This window comes from Alnus glutinosa, chromosome 4, assembly GCF_958979055.1.
Source record: "Alnus glutinosa chromosome 4, dhAlnGlut1.1, whole genome shotgun sequence".
Lineage (NCBI taxonomy): Eukaryota > Viridiplantae > Streptophyta > Magnoliopsida > Fagales > Betulaceae > Alnus > Alnus glutinosa.
The window spans coordinates 3710253-3730107 of NC_084889.1; the positions used below are offsets into that span (position 1 = coordinate 3710253).

The 19855-nt window shown below is 36.4% G+C and overlaps 1 protein-coding gene across 1 annotated transcript; it reads left to right on the forward strand.

The window, feature by feature from the left end:
- Positions 1–7361: 7361 nt before the first annotated feature.
- Positions 7362–12995, forward strand: LOC133865973 (wall-associated receptor kinase-like 14). Its single transcript, XM_062302510.1, has 3 exons — positions 7362–8396; positions 11021–11098; positions 11616–12995. The coding sequence occupies exons 1-3, from the start codon at positions 7661–7663 to the stop codon at positions 12896–12898; spliced, it is 2097 nt and encodes a 698-aa protein (XP_062158494.1). The 5' UTR covers positions 7362–7660; the 3' UTR covers positions 12899–12995.
- The last annotated feature ends 6860 nt before the right edge of the window (positions 12996–19855 follow it).

The window sequence follows — 19855 nt, forward strand, 5'->3', positions numbered from 1 at the left end:
AGCTTTATATGTGACTCTATGCCAGTTTAATGCAAAAATAGTCCAAAAAAAAAAAATTAAAATACATAAGACAAAAATACCCTTCTTATTTCGATTGAATCCAGACACCGCTGAAAATCCAACACACCGGCCAATCATGACCCCAACCAGCCCAGTAGAAGCCCGACCATTAGATCTAGTCGGCGAGGACGAAGTAAGGGAACGGTGGCGACAGGGGTGAGTTTCCGGCCGGATCTGGGTTCGGGAATGGACGGTCGGCCGGATCTGGGTTCGAGAAGGCTGGATCTTTGGGCGCCTGCGATATCCTGTCAAATTTGGCCAGCGTGGGTATCCCCGCAAGAGATCCGGGCGGCCAGATAGAGAGAGAGAGAGAAAGAATGCCAGAGAGAGGGAGAACGAGCGGCGAGAGGGAAGAGAGCCGAAGAGATATTTTGGACTGGTGAAGGGAAGGGCATTTTCGTCTTTGTCTAAAATGTCATGTCAGCTTGTAAACCTCCATTTGTAAAAGTGTAAGTACCTCTAGCATTTTCTCAATACTTACTTCTTGAGGAAGATTGTGTATCTGTCACGATTAGTCTTGAAAAACCCAACCCCACCACCAATTAGAGAATTGTCATCATTATTTATAGTATTATTGGTCTCCTCATCTCTTTTGACATCTTGACTGCCTCCAAAATTGATGGAAATATGAATCGTAATGCTCACAACATAACTCAACGGGTCGCTACCAACAATTCAACTGACAACTTTCCTACATATTTGTATCAAGTGCTAGTATGCTACGTCTCTCGCTTGATAGTGATAAAGATCTTCTTTGGTAGAGTTTTTTGAGGCCTCCCTTTCGATAGGCAGTGCATTTTGTTGATTTTGTTTCTGTACTTTGTTTCTAAACTTATATATATATATATATATATAGTCAAATGCCATACAATTTGATCATGTGGTAATAAAAATTAGTTATTGGATCAGCACTTGTAAAAAAAGAAATCAATTATTAATTAATCTAAAGATTAATTTTTACTGTCACGTCATTCAGTTGTACACGAGTCTACTAAATAAAATTATTCTAATATTTAAGGATTATATTTCTGTAAGGATGGAGATTGTGTGTAATGAGCTGCATGTATCATGTGAGAGTGTATTTAGAGCCACATGCTAAAGGCATGCAATACGAGCAGATAGGGTCTAGGTGCCCTCTCAAATGAGTTGTATTATATTCCATGCAATGTAAGCAGCCATTGCACCATATCCAAATCCTCCCTTTAAATTCTTCAAAAAATAAAATAAAAAATTCCTCCCTCTAATACTTAAGAATTGTATGGGCCTACAATTTTTAAATAGACGATTATGATTTTGTCACGTCATCAATATTAAGGCAAAAAAGTAGCAAGAAATTGCATTTCGGACAATTACCCAAGAGTGTGACCAGGTCACTCCTGAAGATTTTGGACCAACCCAAAAGTATTTGGACGATCGATGGTCCACCACTCTCTCAAGAGTTTTGGGAGTGGTCCATGGGGTCCACTCCAAAAAACTCTTGAGGTGGAGGCCAATTACTTAAAAAGATGTTGGAAGTGGCCAAATAACCTCAAAACTCTTAAAATGATGGTCGACCACACCCTCCAAAAGCCTCAAGTGATGGCTTTCCTCAAGTCTTGAAAAAAGATGGTTCAACTACCTCTCAAGGCTTATGAAGGTTGGCTGACCATCTTTTAGGGTGGCCAGCCATTTCAAAAATCTTGAAGAGTAATCCAACTACCTTTTTTTAATTGGGTGGTTGATTGAAGAAGTTATTTTATGTAATTTTTTGCCTTGTGACAAAATCTTAACTGTTCATTGTAAATGAGTATACACACTTTTAAGAATTGTGAGCTCCTACATGTAATTTTAAGAATTACAAGTGTTCCTCACCAATATTTCAACTCATAAATTGGGAAATCATGGAATTGTATCCAAAATAAAACCTCTACTTTTTTATGTTCACACATAACATTCGTGGTGCACCCTCAAATGTCGTCTATTTTAGTTTAGGGATAATTACATCTTTGGTCCTTGGGATTGGACTAAATTACAAATCACTCTCTGTGGTACAAAAAGTTCATGAAGGGTCTCCGTGGTAAACTATAATTACGAATCACTCCCTGAACCTGTTTTTCCGTCCACTAAGTTAACAAATTCCGTTAGTTTATCACATCATACCTAATAAGAAATCGACACGTGGCCACCCTAGCCTTGGGGTGGCCACATGTCACCCCCCAGACATGGCCGGGCCACCCTCGGCAACCACCCCATTTGCTATTTTCTATTTTTTAAAATAATAATAATAATAATAATTTTTAAGTTTTAATTATTTATATTTTTTTATTATAATGGACACATGTCGATTTCTTATTTGGTATGGCGTAACAAACTAACAGAATCTATTAACTTGATGGACAAAAACGAGTTCAGTGAGTAATTCGTAATTATAGTTTACCACATGGATCCTCCATGAACTTTTTGTACCACAATGAGTGATTTGTAATTTAGGTCAACCCCATAGACTAATGATGCATTTATTCCTTTAGTTTATTTGGAAGCTTGGCTGATCTCCAATCGGTGGACAATATATACCTTCAATAATTTATCATCAAATAATTTATTTATTTTTGTTTGTTTTGTGATTATATATACCACGCACTTGAACGTCATCCACCCAACTAAATGTAGGAAACAAACAAAGAAAATTGATCCTTGCCAGTCGTTTCCTAATTGTGCATCACTTCTTACAAAGACCTCAAAGATAAGAGATAAATACAAAAATACAAAAAACCACGCTTTTTTATTTTATTTTATAGGTAAATGAAGAAAAATTACAACTAAAACGGCGGTCACTAAAACAGTAAAATAAAACAGAAATTAAAAAGTAATGCATCAAATGAATGACACAGTCCTATTGAATCTTGGTACGAAAACTCAAAAATGAAATCACCATAAAAGGTGATCAAACAAGGCGTGAATAGGTACATGATCGTCACAAAACCCTTCAACCTTATCTAAATCCCCATAGAAGAGGATTCAGATAAGGACATAAACACTAGTGATATCTTTCAACCCTACCCAAAAGCCTGAAGGAGAACAGAGACAACGAACACACGTTACAGAAAAAAAGACATAAATTTAAAAACAACAAAATTACAAAAAAAAAAAAAAAAAAGCACTAGCAAAACAGCAAAACCAACACAATGGAGTGGAAGGCCACTGCCTTTTGTCCAACGCTCTGGCACATAGAGGCCACGCTTTGGCGCATGGGGGTGTTGCTCTTGTACAAAGTGGCTGAAGGACAGAAGATAACCCTAAGAGACCCCAAGAAGTGGCGAAAGATAGCGATGAAGTGACAAGCAGCCAAACACACAATAAAAAGTGGTCTACGCGGCGCGTGATATACACACACCAACAAGTGAGATTGATCTACTCGCGAACGCGTATGGCCGGATGGAGACAGAACCGGTGGCGAATGAAAGCAGTGAAACCATAGAGCACCGTAGAGTGGCACGTCTGATGAACAAACCTTTTTCATATACTGGAAGGTTTGTTAGACAGTTTCAAGCTTTGCCTGCTAACGTATACGTAGGATTGAATTTTACTGTTTTTCTGGTGGTCTCATGTTTGAAAAAGCTGTAACAGAAAGACCGTTGAACGGCTTGATTTTCACAAAACAACGGGGGAGGAAAGAACGTCGAAATTACATCCAACGTTGTCCATATGCGACGAGATATTTTCTTTTTTCTTTTTTCTTTTTTTAAAAAATAATGTTTCTTTTAAGAATCTGTTTGAGTTTGTGATTTCAAAAGGCGCGATTTAAAATCATAATTTTAAAATGTGCGATTTGAAAAAAGTGATTTTTAAAAACACAGTTAAGCGTTTGGTAAAATCGCAGTTTAGCATTTAAAATCGCAAATTAGCCTTTAAAATTATGCATTTTCAAAAAAGCACAATCTCACCTGCGATTTGAAAAAATAGATTTTCTGCGTTTTCAAATCTCAATTTTTAAAAATGCAGTTCCCAAACGATTTATGTTCTGTGATTTGATTTAAAATCACACTTGTTGTCTACGAAATCGCAATCCCAAACGCACCCTAAGAGTGCAAACTTGGCATATTAATTAAATCGATCTGCATTCTTGGAAAACCCTGTCATATTTTGTTAATCAATACCAACTTAAATTAGGCCATAAAGCTATTCCAAACGTAGGTCGTAAATCAAACGCTTAATCACGTTTTTAAAAATTATATTATTATTATTATTAAATGTATGCTAAAATTATTAATTTTTTTAAAAATTACACATTTTAAAACCGTTAAACCAAACTAACCCTTTAATAGTAAAATTAAGATCAAGCATATAATTCTATAACTACAACCTTAAATACGGCAGAATATGATAAATAAACCATGTCATGCATAGTCCAAATTAAATTTCACAATATTTAAGAGAGTAAAGGGTCATGATGGGATAACATAAACAACTTATAAGATGCAATAAAATGTAATCTAAATTTCATAAAATTATTGAAAATGAAGAGGATCATGAATATGTTCCAAGTACACACGGCAGGAGAGTCAAAGTGCATGCATAAAATAAATTAATGTTCCAATTTCCAATGCCGTGTTTCGTATGGCACCATCAATAATATATATAATATCAAGTCCATCGATCACGGGAATTTTGTTATATTAATTGTTCAAATGGTCGGCCCCACTGCTACGTTCCCATCCGCCCCTAGTAATTTCACACTAGTTGAATATATACTTGAAAACGAAAGGAATACTTAATATATATATATATATATTGCGTACAAAAATAAAAAAAAAAAAGGAATATTTTATAGATTAGAAAAAATTAAAGAAAGGAAAATAAATGCGATATCTTGACTTAATAAATTTCTGGAATCAAATCCAAACGTAGACTTCTATTTTTCTTTGTATTTTGGCGGAGGCCCCTTTCAACCATTCCACGTCGTTTGAGGATGTGCTTTCGGTGAAAAAGATTGTCAAGCGTAATTTTTTCTATCGGAATTTTAAATAATCAACTCACTTTTTTTATTTAATCATTTTTCCTGGGGTTAGGATAAATTTAATCGTATTTTACGATGGGATCGATACTACTTGCATGCATACACTATTTTATTATTATTATTTTTCTAAGCAAATTGAGAAAAAGGTTACACGGGATTATAATACTAAAAAATGGACGATTCTCTAACAACAAACTCAAAATAAAACATACGGTGCAGAAAATACAACAAAATAGTAAGAAATTAGCTAAACAATGACCCAATCCTTTTTAAAGGGCTGCTTAAAACGGTAACTAAAGCTAAACCAATGAGCATAGAGCCCATTAACAAGCAACTAAAACAGCAAATAAGTGGATGCTGGCGGTCCCAAAGTGGTAGCTCAATCGACTGAGGATCACGCCTTATAAAGCGAAGGTTAGTAGTTCGAATTCTCCTCTTCCGGTGAAAGATAAGCCTCGATGAATTCCAAAATAAATCTAACGAAGAGAAGAACTGATTTCGGTAACCAAAGTCTCCGTGTCTAATGAGAACGAACCATAAATATATAATGAAACTAAAACCCACCAAAAAAAAAAAATAGAAAAGCAGGAAATAACAATAAAATACAGAGAAATGCACATTGAATCCACCATGGAGGCCTAGGAAAAAAAAAATTAATGATGAGGGGAAGTAAAGATAAGGAAGAAGATAGTGGATGCTTTAGCTACGACATGAGGTAAAGAGTGATCTCTGATAGATGTAAATAGAGGGGTATAGTGCAGCTTTTTTGACAAATTAACGTCTTCCGGGATGCTTCCTTGAATGCATGAACCACAAAATAGCTGGAAAGACACGCACGTGATGAGATTAAGAACATCCACAAGGATGAGATTTCAAAGGACCTTGTTCCCATGTGAGACCTTGAAGAAACCCAACGTATAGTACTAGTGTACGTTTCGAAAGGCACGAGAAGTGGTTTGCAGAATTGGGTCCGCTGAGGAATAGGACGATAGTCTTTAGAATTAGTTTAAAAGAATCTGTTACTTCTTTTAAAAAAAAGACGACGTCGTCTATTTTAAAATTTCTTCCATACAATCTACACCTTCTTTTTTTACAGCAGATATCTTTTCTTTTTTTAACAGCACAGGATCCAACGTAAGAAATAATTGGTGATTTTTCATACGAACTAAAATTTCAAAAAATGTTTTCGAATCATTTTTAAGGTTGCAAACAAACATTAGAAGATCATATATAGTGGCCACTTTTTCCAAAAAAGGTTATCTGCCGAAAGACAAAAACATTTTATGACAAAATATTTTACGCAAAAACAAATAGGCATTAATCATTGGACTTTCAATTTCGATAATTATATCATTAAGTTTTCCTTTTGATTTCAATTAGATATTTCCGTCAATTAATTGATTAGTTTGACGTAGTATATATTCTGTTAATTAATTAGACGGTAAGTTAACGGAAGAACTAACTTATTTGAAACTTAAGAAAAACTTAAAAGCCTTCATTCTTAAAATTAAAAACTGTAAAACAAAATTAAAAATTAAAATTGGCATGAGAATTTAACTGGGGACTAAATTTGATTTATTTCCTAATATTATTTATCCCCGGCCCACTTGCCATATTAGAATATTAATTAGTGAGATGGGGTCCGAAGTCACGAGTCATCATAAACTCGTCGTAGAACTCATGACTAATGATTACAAATTACAATATGCGAAGCACTATCGTAGTGTAGTGGGTGAAACTTACGCCAAACGAAAGGAAAAACGAACAAGTGATCTAGAAGGGTTTGAACAGCACCCTATAGGCTATTGGTCCAAGAGGTATCCCTTTAAGCTAGGACGCTTAAAGTCAACATAAAAAAAAAAAAAAAAAAAAAAATCAATATAACAGGAGTAACGCTAAACATTACACGGTGATCGATCATAATCATTTATCATGTTTATGTTATATAAGTGGGATTAACATATTTTAAGTTATTTATAATTTTTTTTTCTTTTCAAGTAGTTAGTATTAAAATATATAAATTAAATGATTAAATTCATTTATTTTTATAAATTTTAATTTTTAAAATATATGGTGATTTAATTAATATAGTATAAGTACAGAAGTCATGAGTTCGAATCTTAATTTTATAATTGACCATCTATTTTAATTAAATATTAAATCAAGCACTTCTTATAAGCTTATGTTTTAAGAATAAATTGTGATTTAACGTTATTATCCCTTAAAACACTTTCATACTCACAGGTGTGAGGGCATATATTTTGGTTTCGTGAAACTACAGAAAAGTATGAAAAGGACAAACAAAAGTGTGAAGAGCGGTGTGAAAAACCAAACTAACGAGTCTCTCTGTCTCTCGTCAATCGTCATTGATAGACACCTTTTTCTTTTTATTCATCTTCATGTCTAATCTTTTCCAAATCGATCAATATCAGAAAATTTCCTGTCGAAGCCACAAGGCACAAGGGTAGCCTCTTTTCTCAGAATTCACACTGCACAGAACCAAATTCAACCATTCAAGAACTGCAATCCCGAGATCCACCCTTGTCCCAGAGCCCCACTAATTAATTTCTTTGTCCAAAAGCACGTACACAGTACTCTAATTCCATGACTAGAGAAAACCCAGTATTTCTGGTATTGCTCGCAGTCATCGCTGTCCTTCCGCTAGTCGTCACAGCCCACGCATCAACCACCGATTCCTGCAACCGATCATGCGGCTCAAAGACCCTCCTCTACCCCTTCGGCTTCTCCTCCGGCTGCGAAATCCGCCTAAACTGTACCAACAGCACCATCTTCGTCAACGACTTCCCTGTCCAATCCGTAAATCCCGACACCGTAATGCTCGCCGTCACCTCCAAGTGCAACCGTTCCGTTCAAACGCTTATCGAGCTCTTCAGCCCCAACTACGCACCCACGTCCCGAAACGCTATTCTCTTGAAGAACTGCTCCGCGGCGATGCCGCCTTGCTCGTTGCCGGCCACGATCGTCTTCCAGACCCACTTCGAGTCGCAGGATTGCGAAGCCAATAACAGCACCAATAACATAAGTTGCTACACGGTGGGGAAAGAGCGTGCTTTCATGGACGTTCACAACGTGTCGAATAGGCACTGCCGGTACTTTGTTTCGTCGATTACGGCCGAGTCGTTCAACAACTCGGCCTTGTCGCTGGAGGTTCAGGTGGTTGAGCTGGGGTGGTGGTTTGAGGGAGGGTGTGATCAGTGTTCTAAGAGTGCCAATTGTACCAAACTTGTGTCCCCAACGACTAAACAGCCAAGTTTTCGGTGCCGGTGCTATGATGGATATGAAGGTGACGGATATCGGGCCGGCACAGGTTGCCGGAAAGGTCAGTCCCGGTTACTCGAAAATGTTTTTTTAAATGAATATTATTTTTATTTTTATTTTTTATTTTTTTTTATAGATTTAAATGAATATTATTTTAATTGTTCGTTAGGGGATAAAGATTATGCCTGAGCATGATTTTCATTATTGCAATAATTAGCTCCGGGAATTAAGGTCACACCTTGCTTTAGTCAACAAGTGTGTAATCTGGATTTGACTTTTTCCTATGATCCTAGGCTCCTAGCTCTTTGCACGATCTTTTTGTTCTATTTAATTAATATCAAGAATTAGAAGATCAGAATACTGAAAGTAATAATAATAAAAAAAAGTCAATTATATTTGGAAGGATAAATTTTTCCTCCAAACATTTTATTAAATTTATATTTATTTTTAGAACATGCAATTTTTCATACATTTTTAATATAAACTAACAATGATCCTTAACATTTTAAAAATTACTCGTAAAAACTATGTGTTTTAAAGACATATTTTTTAATTTAATAAACAGAATTAAAAAAAATTCCAAACTAATTAGAAAATTGTTGTGAATACTTCACATTTGAGTTTTCAGGCATTTAATTTTAGGCGAGAGTCATCAATGTTAGTACATATTGCTATAATATTAGGACTGTTACCCGAGACTTGATATTCATCTATTTGGAAAAGAATAGACATGAATGTTATCGGTTGGGAAAAAATTTATCCTCTAAATTGCTAGTAATTAATGCAATAAATGTAAGAGAATTTATATGAATTTACTAGTCCAAACAAGTCTCAAGTGACCTGCTCTTTGTTCGAACAAATGGATTTTATGCTAGCTCTTTTATATTTGTTGTTAAAATTATTAGTTATATAGAAAAAAGAATAAAGAAAAAGAAAAAAAAATCCGGAGATCCGAGACAAACCAATTCCCATAAAAGAAGGGGTGTTCTTAGGGTGCCGTGATAAATCATGAGATGTTAGCTTTAGGCAACAAAAAAAGTAGGAGTTGCTGACCCCAGCAGGGCCGGAAAAAGGGTGAGTCGTGGTCCATAACTTGTTGGATACTACTCAACTTCATCATTTTGGGGGTAATCCAGTCAATCTGATCAACTAGTCCAAAGTGGCTAATTTTCCTTAATCATTTGGTCGTGGACCCGCCTTTTTTCTTTGTAGTTTTTGTCTTGTACGACAACGGAATAGGAGTCGCCGTCATGCAGAGAAGTGGGTAGTTTTAATTACCTAATGCATCTCCTGACGGACTTTTGGTGTATTATTTAGCCATTGGAATTTTATTTACGTTATTAAAGTTGGTCAAATTTTACAAAAATTTAGAGGGTTTAGAGCACTAGTAGCAATTACCTTATATTGGTTCCCTTCCCTATATTTAGGGAAAATTTCATAAAAAACATCAAAAAACCTCCCACAGCAGATGCCCTATATTTAGATAAGGGGGTTGGGAATGAATAGTGATTCCCAATGTATACATGTCTACTATTCATTCCCTATGTATTATTTTAATATAAAAGAAGTATAATTAATTGAAATAGGGAAGAGAGAAAAAGTAGGAAAAAGAGAAAAATAATAAAATAAGAGTAAAAAAATAATATTTAATTGATATAGGGAAAGGTAAGGGAATCTATTGTGGGGTATTTTTTTTATAGGGAAGTAAAAAGTAGTTTTGTTCCCTAAACATAGGGAAAATGGTTGGAAATCTGCTGCTAGTGCTCTTAAGCGAGATGGGTAAAGGGTTCAATTGCCTCAAATATTTAGATCGATCTCACCTCCTAAATTGTTGCCCTAAATCTTATCTATTAGGTTGATTAAACTTTTATAAAATTCGGACAATTTAATAATTAAGAAAAATTATCTTCCATTATATAATCATAATGGTGTTGTTACGTCAAAGCCCAGAGCCGATAAACAACTCCTTGTGGGGTATGGACATTGAGTACTAATTAAGAGATGGTGAGGAAGGTTGATTTGTCAAACTTTGAGATATATATGGTTTGAAATTCTTGATCAAACAACGAATTACTCGATCGAGCTGAAAAAGGGTTCTGGTTAGGTAGGTTATTAATTGTCAAACTTAAAGAAAATCTCTGCTGGTTTCAATCAGCAAGTGTTAAGCAAATAATTCATTGAACGAAAAAGGCACAAACAGATAGAAGAAAGATTAATTTAGTTGTAGTTTATACATACACCGGCCATGTCATTAGGGACGGAACTGATGACTGGAAAGTTAATTTGGACGGACCGAAGCCCCCCTGGTTGGGAGGGGCCATGCATGCCCCCTTCCTCCCAAAAAAAAAACTTGAAACATATTTAGAGGTTTTTTTTTTCTTCAAACTTTATTACGATGGCCCTTCAAAAACAAATTCAATGATCCTGATTCCATCCTGAAGGACATGTTGAACCAAGACCAACTGTCATCAAATTTAATAAAGAAGTATTGGACATCTTGGAGCTAATTAATTTCAAAGTAAAAAGCCTACAACGTACTACCCGATATGTCTCAACCAAGATGATCCTCAAAAGTTCTATATATATATAAGAATGTTATTATCTATCAATATTAATTCAATATATATACACAGTAAGTATTGTTAACTTTACTAATTGTATCGATGATTTTTGCTGCATAAACAGTTTCTTCAGTGTGCAACGCCAAAAGGTACATGTCTGGCAAATGTGGAGGAACAACTAGAGTGTCTGCTTTAATCGGAGGTAACTGCTCTTTTCTCTAATTTGGGAACGATTGCATAAATTTTTGTTGTTAAACTGCATGTGTGATTTAGCTAGTGGAAAATAAAAATAAAGGAAGGGAAAACAATATACATAGAAAATAAAAATAAAGGAAGGGAAAACAATATACATAGAATTTACGTAGTCTGACAGTTTGCTTACGTCCACAAGACATATGAGCCGGAAGTTAGATTTAGGGGACATTTTCTGAAGTTAGATTTAAAAGGATATTAAATGCATGAATGATTGATTTAGCATTAGAATTACATAGCAGAAAATGTAATCACCGTTATATGTATGGGAAGTGAATGACAAAACCAATGTGATTTGATACCACGATATATATGATGAATCAATATTTATATCAAAAACTTAAACAGACAAAAAAGAGTAAATTTAGTGTTGCATCGGCAATATTTTCATGCATTTTGAGTTCTACATAGCCTGAGATTGGCCAAATTAAATCTGCTTTCCTAAATGTTGAAATCTCCTTTCTCAGGCCTTGTTACCGGAGTTGTTATAATGACAGCTCTGGGTCTAGTATGCTGTTGCATACGGCGGCGCTCCAAATCGAAAGCCAGACACAGTGCAAAACGCCGTCTATCTGAAGCTACTGGCTGCTGCAGCATTCCAATCTATGGCTACAAAGAAATCGAGAAAGCCACAAATAGCTTCTCAGATAAACAAAGGCTGGGAACTGGAGCTTACGGAACAGTTTATGCAGGAAAACTTCACAGTGACGAATGGGTTGCCATTAAAAGGATCAAACATAGAGATACTGACAGCGTTGAGCAAGTCATGAATGAGATCAAGCTCCTTTCATCCGTCAGCCATTCGAATCTCGTCCGCCTCCTGGGTTGTTCTATCGAATATGGTGAGCAAATCCTCGTCTACGAGTTCATGCCCAACGGAACTTTGTGTCAGCATTTACACAGAGAGAGAGGAGACGGACTTCCCTGGCAAGTTCGCCTCACCATTGCTTCCGAAACTGCTCAGGCCATCGCCCATCTCCACTCTGCTATCAACCCTCCAATATACCACAGAGACATCAAGTCAAGCAACATTCTCTTGGATTACGACTTCAAATCCAAAGTTGCAGATTTTGGTCTTTCTAGGCTTGGCATGACTGAAATATCTCACATTTCAACTGCTCCGCAAGGGACTCCAGGCTACCTTGATCCTCAGTACCATCAGTGTTTTCATCTGTCTGATAAAAGCGATGTGTATAGCTTTGGTGTAGTGCTTGTTGAGATCATTACAGCTTTGAAAGTGGTGGACTTCTCTCGGCCTCAAGATGAAGTGAACTTGGCTGCTCTTGCTATTGATCGGATAGGGAAGGGGCGCTTAGATGAGATTATAGACCCTTTCCTTGAGCCGCATAGCGATGCTTGGACTCTTTCTTCAGTGCATAAGGTGGCCGAGATGGCATTCAGATGCCTTGCATATCACAGGGACATGAGGCCTTCAATGATGGAAGTGGCGACAGAATTGGAAAGAATCAGGGCTAGTAGATGGGAATCTTCAGAAGAAAAATATAGTACAGCTTCGTCAGAGGTATCTTCTTGCTCTTCTTCATCCAATCTAAGTGAAAAACCTCTAAGCGTCTCGGTTAAGAAGGCCAGATTGGAAAGCAGAGGGCTGCTTGTGCTGCCGGTTGCGGCCGGGAGCTTTAACTCAATGGACATGGTGAGGAATAATTCACCAGTTTCTGTGCAGGACCCATGGTTAAGTGAACAGAGTTCACCTTCATCAAGCAGTTTGCTAAATAATGTAATTCAGTGATCTAAAACTGATTTTCTTTGAGTGCATAGGTTCATCTTAATTAAGCCGGCCTGTTAATACCACCAATATATATTTTTCCAGTATTACAGTTTTGTCAGTTCCAAATGGTTTAGATATAGTATATGCTTGTGGACAGTGCTTAAAAATAGTTACAAGTGCTGTTCTTGTTCTTCATTTTTTTTTTTTTTTTCTTCTTTTTGTATTCTTTAATATAAAGTGTTAAGAGTCTTATGATTGTATATATTAATGTTGTTTCAATGGTTGTTGCAAGGTAACGTACACCTATCTTTAGATAACCGCTATGACATTATCTTAAATTATTATTTATTTTAAAATTTAAGATAATAAAAAATTAATTAATTATTTAATTAATATTCAAATATTATTGACAGAAGTAGATTTTGATAGGAATGTTCGCCTGCCTTGAACAAGACTTTTCTCATTCAACAAAAGTGTGGAAAATTTGATTACACATGCGACCCTCCAAAAACTATCACCAACCCACCATCAAGAAATTAGCCCAAATCACGTACATCACACCAAACCCACCAATTTCCTTTCCACCAAGTCTCGATTCTTTGAAGTTTCTTCTAGCGTTTTTCTGATGTCTATTTGAAAGGACATAAATATAATAAAAAAAAATTACATTTATGTCTTTCTAGATGACATGGATGCAATTTTTTAATTTTTTTATTACATGTATATCCTTTCAAATGGACACAAAAAAAAAAAACACTAAAAAGAGTTCTAACATTCCTCTACAAAAAATGAACACCCCACAAACAAAACCACGAAACGACTAATTGAATCAAATATTAACTTCAAGCAAAGGGGTTAATGATAAAAATTTGGATTGAGGCTCCAAGATAATCACCGATAAGCGATTGAAAAATTATTCTTTCACAATTCTTTTGCACAATTTTTACATAATCAAGACACATTAGTAGGATTCATGCATGGTGGGACTCATATGCATGGGTCCACCAATGTGTCTTGATTGTGTGAAAATTGTATAAAAACTAAAAATAGTGAAGTCAAAAAAACAAAAAAAAAAACAAAGAAAGAAAGAAAAAGGAAAAGGAAAAGCAAAAGATCGTAAAAGAATCACCGCCCTAAGCGATTACGTGAAAATAAGAGTTCTCCATCGTTGAACACTAACCCAGAAAGGTCTTATTTCAGTTATTTGTATCTTCGGTCAAAAAGCATGCATAAAATATGAATTTTTCAAAAGAAACAACAGGAATGAAGGAGAAGAAGTCGAAGATGGAGGCAAACGACGTCGGCGTGTTTTGCCCTAAACGTTTGTCTCCATCGTTTTTGTTTAGGCTTCTACCACGTGGTTTTGGCTTAAAGATACTGACATGCATTGTCAATTCGTCCTTGTTAAAGAGTTTTTATTAGTGTCTTATATTTAAATTGTTTGTTAATATTATTGATTAAATGCTTGCAAATTAGTTAGTACTGTTTAAGTTATTGATGATAAATTGTGACCCCAAATTAATATTTTCTCGTTATCAAAGAGAATAAAAATTTTAAAGCGGATGTGAAATTTTTTTTAATAAAATAAAATGCATTACTATGTGTATCGAAGTTATTTTTTATCTTAAATATATAATATAAATATTTATATTATTTATATACAAAAGTAGGCAGTTAGCGGTTAAAACGGGGAGTTTCGAGACCGAAGTATTTATCACACCAGGCCAGTTTTGAATAAAAAAACAAGCCCCGATTGTTGGGCTGGATCCAATTGTGCATTACATGTTTATTCCTTAAAGAAATCTAGGAGCCAATTTTGGACCAGGCCCAACACATCCAAATTTTAAATTTGAAAAAGAATGCTGCTTGAAGGTCTCAGGTTTAACTTTTTATCAATTAACTTCTTCTCGGGTGTTTAGATGGGGTAATCTTTTAGGATTCTGGAAAGTCCTAAAAGATTAGCCCGTTCATTACGCTTAAACGGAGAGAATTCAGATTTCAGATACCCTACAAATCCAGTAACAGTTAATTAAATTGTTACACCCCGACAGTAAAATTACTGAAATTCTGTGTCCTTCAGAAGCAGGTAGGCCATAACTATTGATTAATTGCTTGCAAATGTTTAGCTCGATTTTCATGTGTTTGTTGTTTCTACAATGGGCCTTCTAAGTATTCGACGACAAACAGAGAAAATAAAAAAGGTGTTCCCGACTCCGACAACGACAACGACACCCCCACTCTCCCTTGTCGAAAAAGGAACAAAGATACTGTTATAGTGTTATTTAAGGAATATATAACAAAAAGAAATTAACCATGCTTGATACTTTAATGTGCTCCACTTTCGCTGTAATCACCGTCCATTTAATTCAGCATGTGCTGGAACTTTGCACCTCAAATCGTTAGATTTTATATTGGGTGGGCACGTTGGAGGCCGTTACGACCTTTACAGAAAAAAGTGCACAAAAGGCACTGTACAGCCAGTCTGGCATCTCACAATTTGATGGGACGGATTCCTAGCAACTTGAGCAATTAATTGTAATAGGAAATACTTGTTCACATAAATTTTGAATAAAAATTATAAAGGGATTTGGCTTAGGGTAAATCATTTTATGTTAAATCATATAAATAAAAGAAGAGACGAAAACAAAGAAAAACAGACACAAAATTAAGGTGGTTTGAAATATAATATATAAAACATTTTTTTTTTGCTACATCTTTATTCTTTTTCACTTAATAGAAATTATACAATAAAATAACATATTTATTGATGAATGAGGTCGTAAATACAATAATTACATCATCAATATATAACTTACGAGAATTATGAGATTTACATAATCAATGTATAATATACAAGAATTACAATAGTAATGCATGTGAGTTGTAAATTGAATTCAAAACAACTATCGTACGTTATTCATATGTCTCAATATGCCCACATAAGCTTAACGGCAGATCACGTACATTGAGGTTTGATCTTGAACACCAAATGCCTAAAAAAAATGGCTACTATAGCCTGAATTAGAACCTTGGCTATTTTGGCCAGGACATGGACATTGACTTCTTTGGCCAACAATGACGACTATGGCCGGGACTTGAACAACAGCAACTGTTTGGTCAGCATATAAAATACTAAGGTAAATGTATCATACCTTTATGAGTCGGAGCGCGATTTGAAAATGGTCACTCACTTTTTAAAAATCAATATTTACTCCTTTAGTTTTTCACGAATTTGAAATTATTCATTTTGTCACTTTTCTATTCATTTTCGCAATTTCCGTTAATGCCACATCATCATTTTTACCACATCACCTTAAAATTTTTTTTTAATAATTTTATTTAAAAAAAATTAAAAAATAAATAAATAAAATAAAAAGTTCGGGTCACCTGTAAGCCACCCTAAAAGTGGACGGCACTACTTTTGAGGTGACTCGCCACCACCCCATGGCCGAGGGGTGGCCCCAGCCACCACCTTGGCCTAACTAATTTCACCCAGACAAAACCAATCGCACGGTCTGGTCCACTCAAAACTCACCGTCGCATCACTGCACCAGATTCAACTACTCGGAGCGCGAGTCCCAAAACCTAGGGGTGTTCAAACGGAGCGGTTATAACCGCTTTAAAACCGTTAACCGCTTAAAACCGCTAACCGCTTATAACCGCTAACCGCCTAGGCGGAGGCGGTTAGCGGTTATAGAATTTTACGAGCGGTTATAAATAACCGCTAACCGCTTTTATATATATATAATAAAAATAAAAATAAAAACCTGGGATGGCAAATGGGTAATTATTTGGATTTGTTTGGTTTTGGAATTTAGAATATGTTTGGATTTGTAATTTTTTTTCTTTTGAATTTGGTTATTTGGATTTGAAAATTTAGATTTAGATTTGGTTATGTTTGTGTTTTGGACCGGTTTAAACCCGGCCCAAAACCGGTTTAAACCCGGCCCAAAACCGGTCTAAACCCGGCCCAAAATTGGAATTCAAAAGCGGTTTTAAACCGCCGGTTATAACCGTTAACCGGCGGTTATAAAAATAACCACCTCCGCCTAGGCGGTTAGCGGTTGCGGTTGGTAAAAATAAAATAACCGCTAGGCGGTTAGCGGTTTTATCCAATAACCGCCGGTTATAACCGCTTGTACACCCCTACCAGAACCTCGACGACGACCTCCAAACCCTTAAACAGCTCCACTCCGACCTCGAGCGCCAATCCGACCCTACCCCCACCGCCCGACACGACCTCCTCCATAACTACTTCAAGACCCTCTGCCTCGTGGAGACCCAATTCCCAATCTCCGCGGACAAGGACCACATCAACACCGTCACTTTCACCTAGCATGACGCCTTCAAGCTCCGCTTCGACCTCGTTGCTGACATTTCAGCCACTGCTACGGAACGAACAGCTCACCGTCGCACCGCCCATCTCAGTCGCCGTTTCGTCCAACAACCTGGTGATGTGATAAAAAGGTTGATATGGAACTAATGGAAGTTGTAAAAATTGACGGAAAAGTGACAGAATGACTGATATCAAATTTGTAAAAAATATATTAATTTTTAAAAAGTGAATGATTATTTTCAAAGTGCACTCCGACTAAAAGAGTTATAATACATTTACCCAAAATATATATCTATGATTCTCACCCATAATGGAATTGAGAATCTATGAACATATAAGATCATCACATCTTTCCCATTGAGGAAGATTATTAGGTGAAATTGGCTTCATCAAAGTGTCATCGACAAAACTCATTTTCTTTTTTGCACGTAAAGCCATAGTTATAACATGAATCCAAGTGCCATAATTATCTCCAGACAGAAGATATGCAACAAGTACCTTGGTTAGACTATCCAAATGATGAACATAATAAAAATTATCGGCTGATCCCAGCGAATCATTGCTCTTAGATGAATCATTGATTTTTTCATCAATCGTAACTATATGTATTGGCAACGAAGAAATGATTTATTTCATCTTTCTATCATTCTTCCATCTTTCTACTTTTGAAAATTATCATTAGATATGTGGGGTTCATATGAGTTTCTTACATGGGCTCTATAGATTTAATGATGATTTTCAGATATGGGAGTATGTAAGAAGGAGAGGATGTTGAGCCTTCATTGGACCTTTTTTTTTTTTGCTAATTTATATATTTTTTGCCTTTTTTTTTAGATAACTATACTTTACCCTCTTGTTTTATCCACGGGGTGGCGATTTACCCCCCAATGTACCAAAATTGTTAGATGACCCTCCCGAACTTGTCAACGCATAGCAAAATTTACCTTCCGTCCAGTCGCCTATCCGTTTGGATAGAAAGTCGTACGCGTGCGTTGCACGTAACTGTTTTACTGAGTTTCTCTCCCCAAAATACCCCCGCCCCATCCAAGTCTTATACCCACACATGCGTCCACTGTAGTACCACCGAGTTATAGGGAAGGAGACGGTTCAAGCCCACCAAACCCAAGTGGTCTAAGCTCTTCGGCTCTCTGCAACTTCTCATGGATTCCAAAGCTTCAACAATTCAAACTCCTTCGCAAAACCCTAAAACCATAATTCGGTCACCACCCAAAGGCAGAGACTTCTTGGACCACCTCGAAGCCTACCTTGTCCACGCCAGTGAACTAGATGGGTCGGACGGGGAACGACTCTTCGCCTTCAAGCTTTAGATCGAGAGCCGGAGTTCGGCCGTGAGCCCGAGACGTGAAAGGACATAGATTGATCGAAACGAACGGTACCAGACGAGAGAGAGAAACAGGAGCGGTGCGAATAGCCCGAGTAGAAGAAGACCACCAAGCATTGAAACGCAGAGGACATTGAATGTGATTGATTCGGTGGAAAACAGAAGGTCTCTTCTATTTAGTCTCCTAAGGTTAGTGCGAAAATAACCCAGCCATGCAACCCCAACCCTGACAAGAGAAGCAAACTCACCTTCCTCAAGAAGAAAAACTCATAGCAAGGCCAACAACACTAGGGGTGTGCAAAACCCACCCACACCCGCAAACCCGCCCCGCCCCGCACCAACCCGCCCCGTTAATAACGGATATAAGACATTTCTAAAAAAATGCGGGCCCTAAATATGCTAACCCGTGATTTATGGGGCAGGTTGCGGTATTAAATTTTTTCTCACCCGCACACCCGCCCCGCAATCCCTTTATACTCGTACCATCAAATTTTCCCCAAAAAAGTTATAAGAATCATGATTAGGGGTGTGCCTTTGATTTCATCAAATTTTCTCCAAAAAAATTATAAGAGTCACGAATTGCCCAAATTGTGTACCTTTGATTTCATTCAATTCTGCACTATCCATTTCATCTCTATTCTTATTCCATTCTTATATATACTTTAATCTCTACATTCTCACATACACATATTCATTCAATCTATAATCACATAAAAGAATAAAAAAGTTCTTTACAGTTAGGTTTGTTGGTAATTTTGGTTCTTTCTTCTTGTTATTGTTTGCTGGTGAGGTTGATTCAATTGGGATTTTCAAATTTTAAATTGGGTTAACAAGATTGTGAATTATTTTTCTAGTTTTGGGCCCAGAAAAAATAATAAAAAAATATCCGAACCCGCATGAACTCGTCCCGATCCGCACTACCCAAGGCCCAACGGGTTGACCATTCACTATGCGGGTTGCGGATCTTGAGCTTCAAACCCGTTCACTGCGGGGCGGATTGTGGAAAACATGCAAATCCGGCCCAATCCGGCCCGCGCCCACCCCTAAACAACACCAAATCCAAAGAAGGTTACAGATTGACCCTTTTTGGGTTTTGCAACATTCAAAGTGGCACCCAGCTTATATCACTATATAGGAAGAGTAGTTCTTTAGTTGATAACGTAAAACAGAGCATTATATTAATCTATTTAATCCTTTATGTTATCCTTTAGTTGATAATTAATTTTCTCTTATATGTATTCCACTAGAATAAGTAAGCAGCCGATATAATAAATCAATGAGATTTCGTTAAGTGAGATAC

Excerpts from the sequence above, each read along its gene's own strand:
- LOC133865973 (XM_062302510.1), top strand. The coding sequence starts at position 7,661 with ATGACTAGAGAAAACCCAGTATTTCTGGTATTGCTCGCAGTCATCGCT. Across the intron at positions 8,397-11,020 it reads CGGCACAGGTTGCCGGAAAG|TTTCTTCAGTGTGCAACGCC; the intron begins GTCAGTCCCGGT and ends CTGCATAAACAG. Across the intron at positions 11,099-11,615 it reads AGTGTCTGCTTTAATCGGAG|GCCTTGTTACCGGAGTTGTT; the intron begins GTAACTGCTCTT and ends CTCCTTTCTCAG.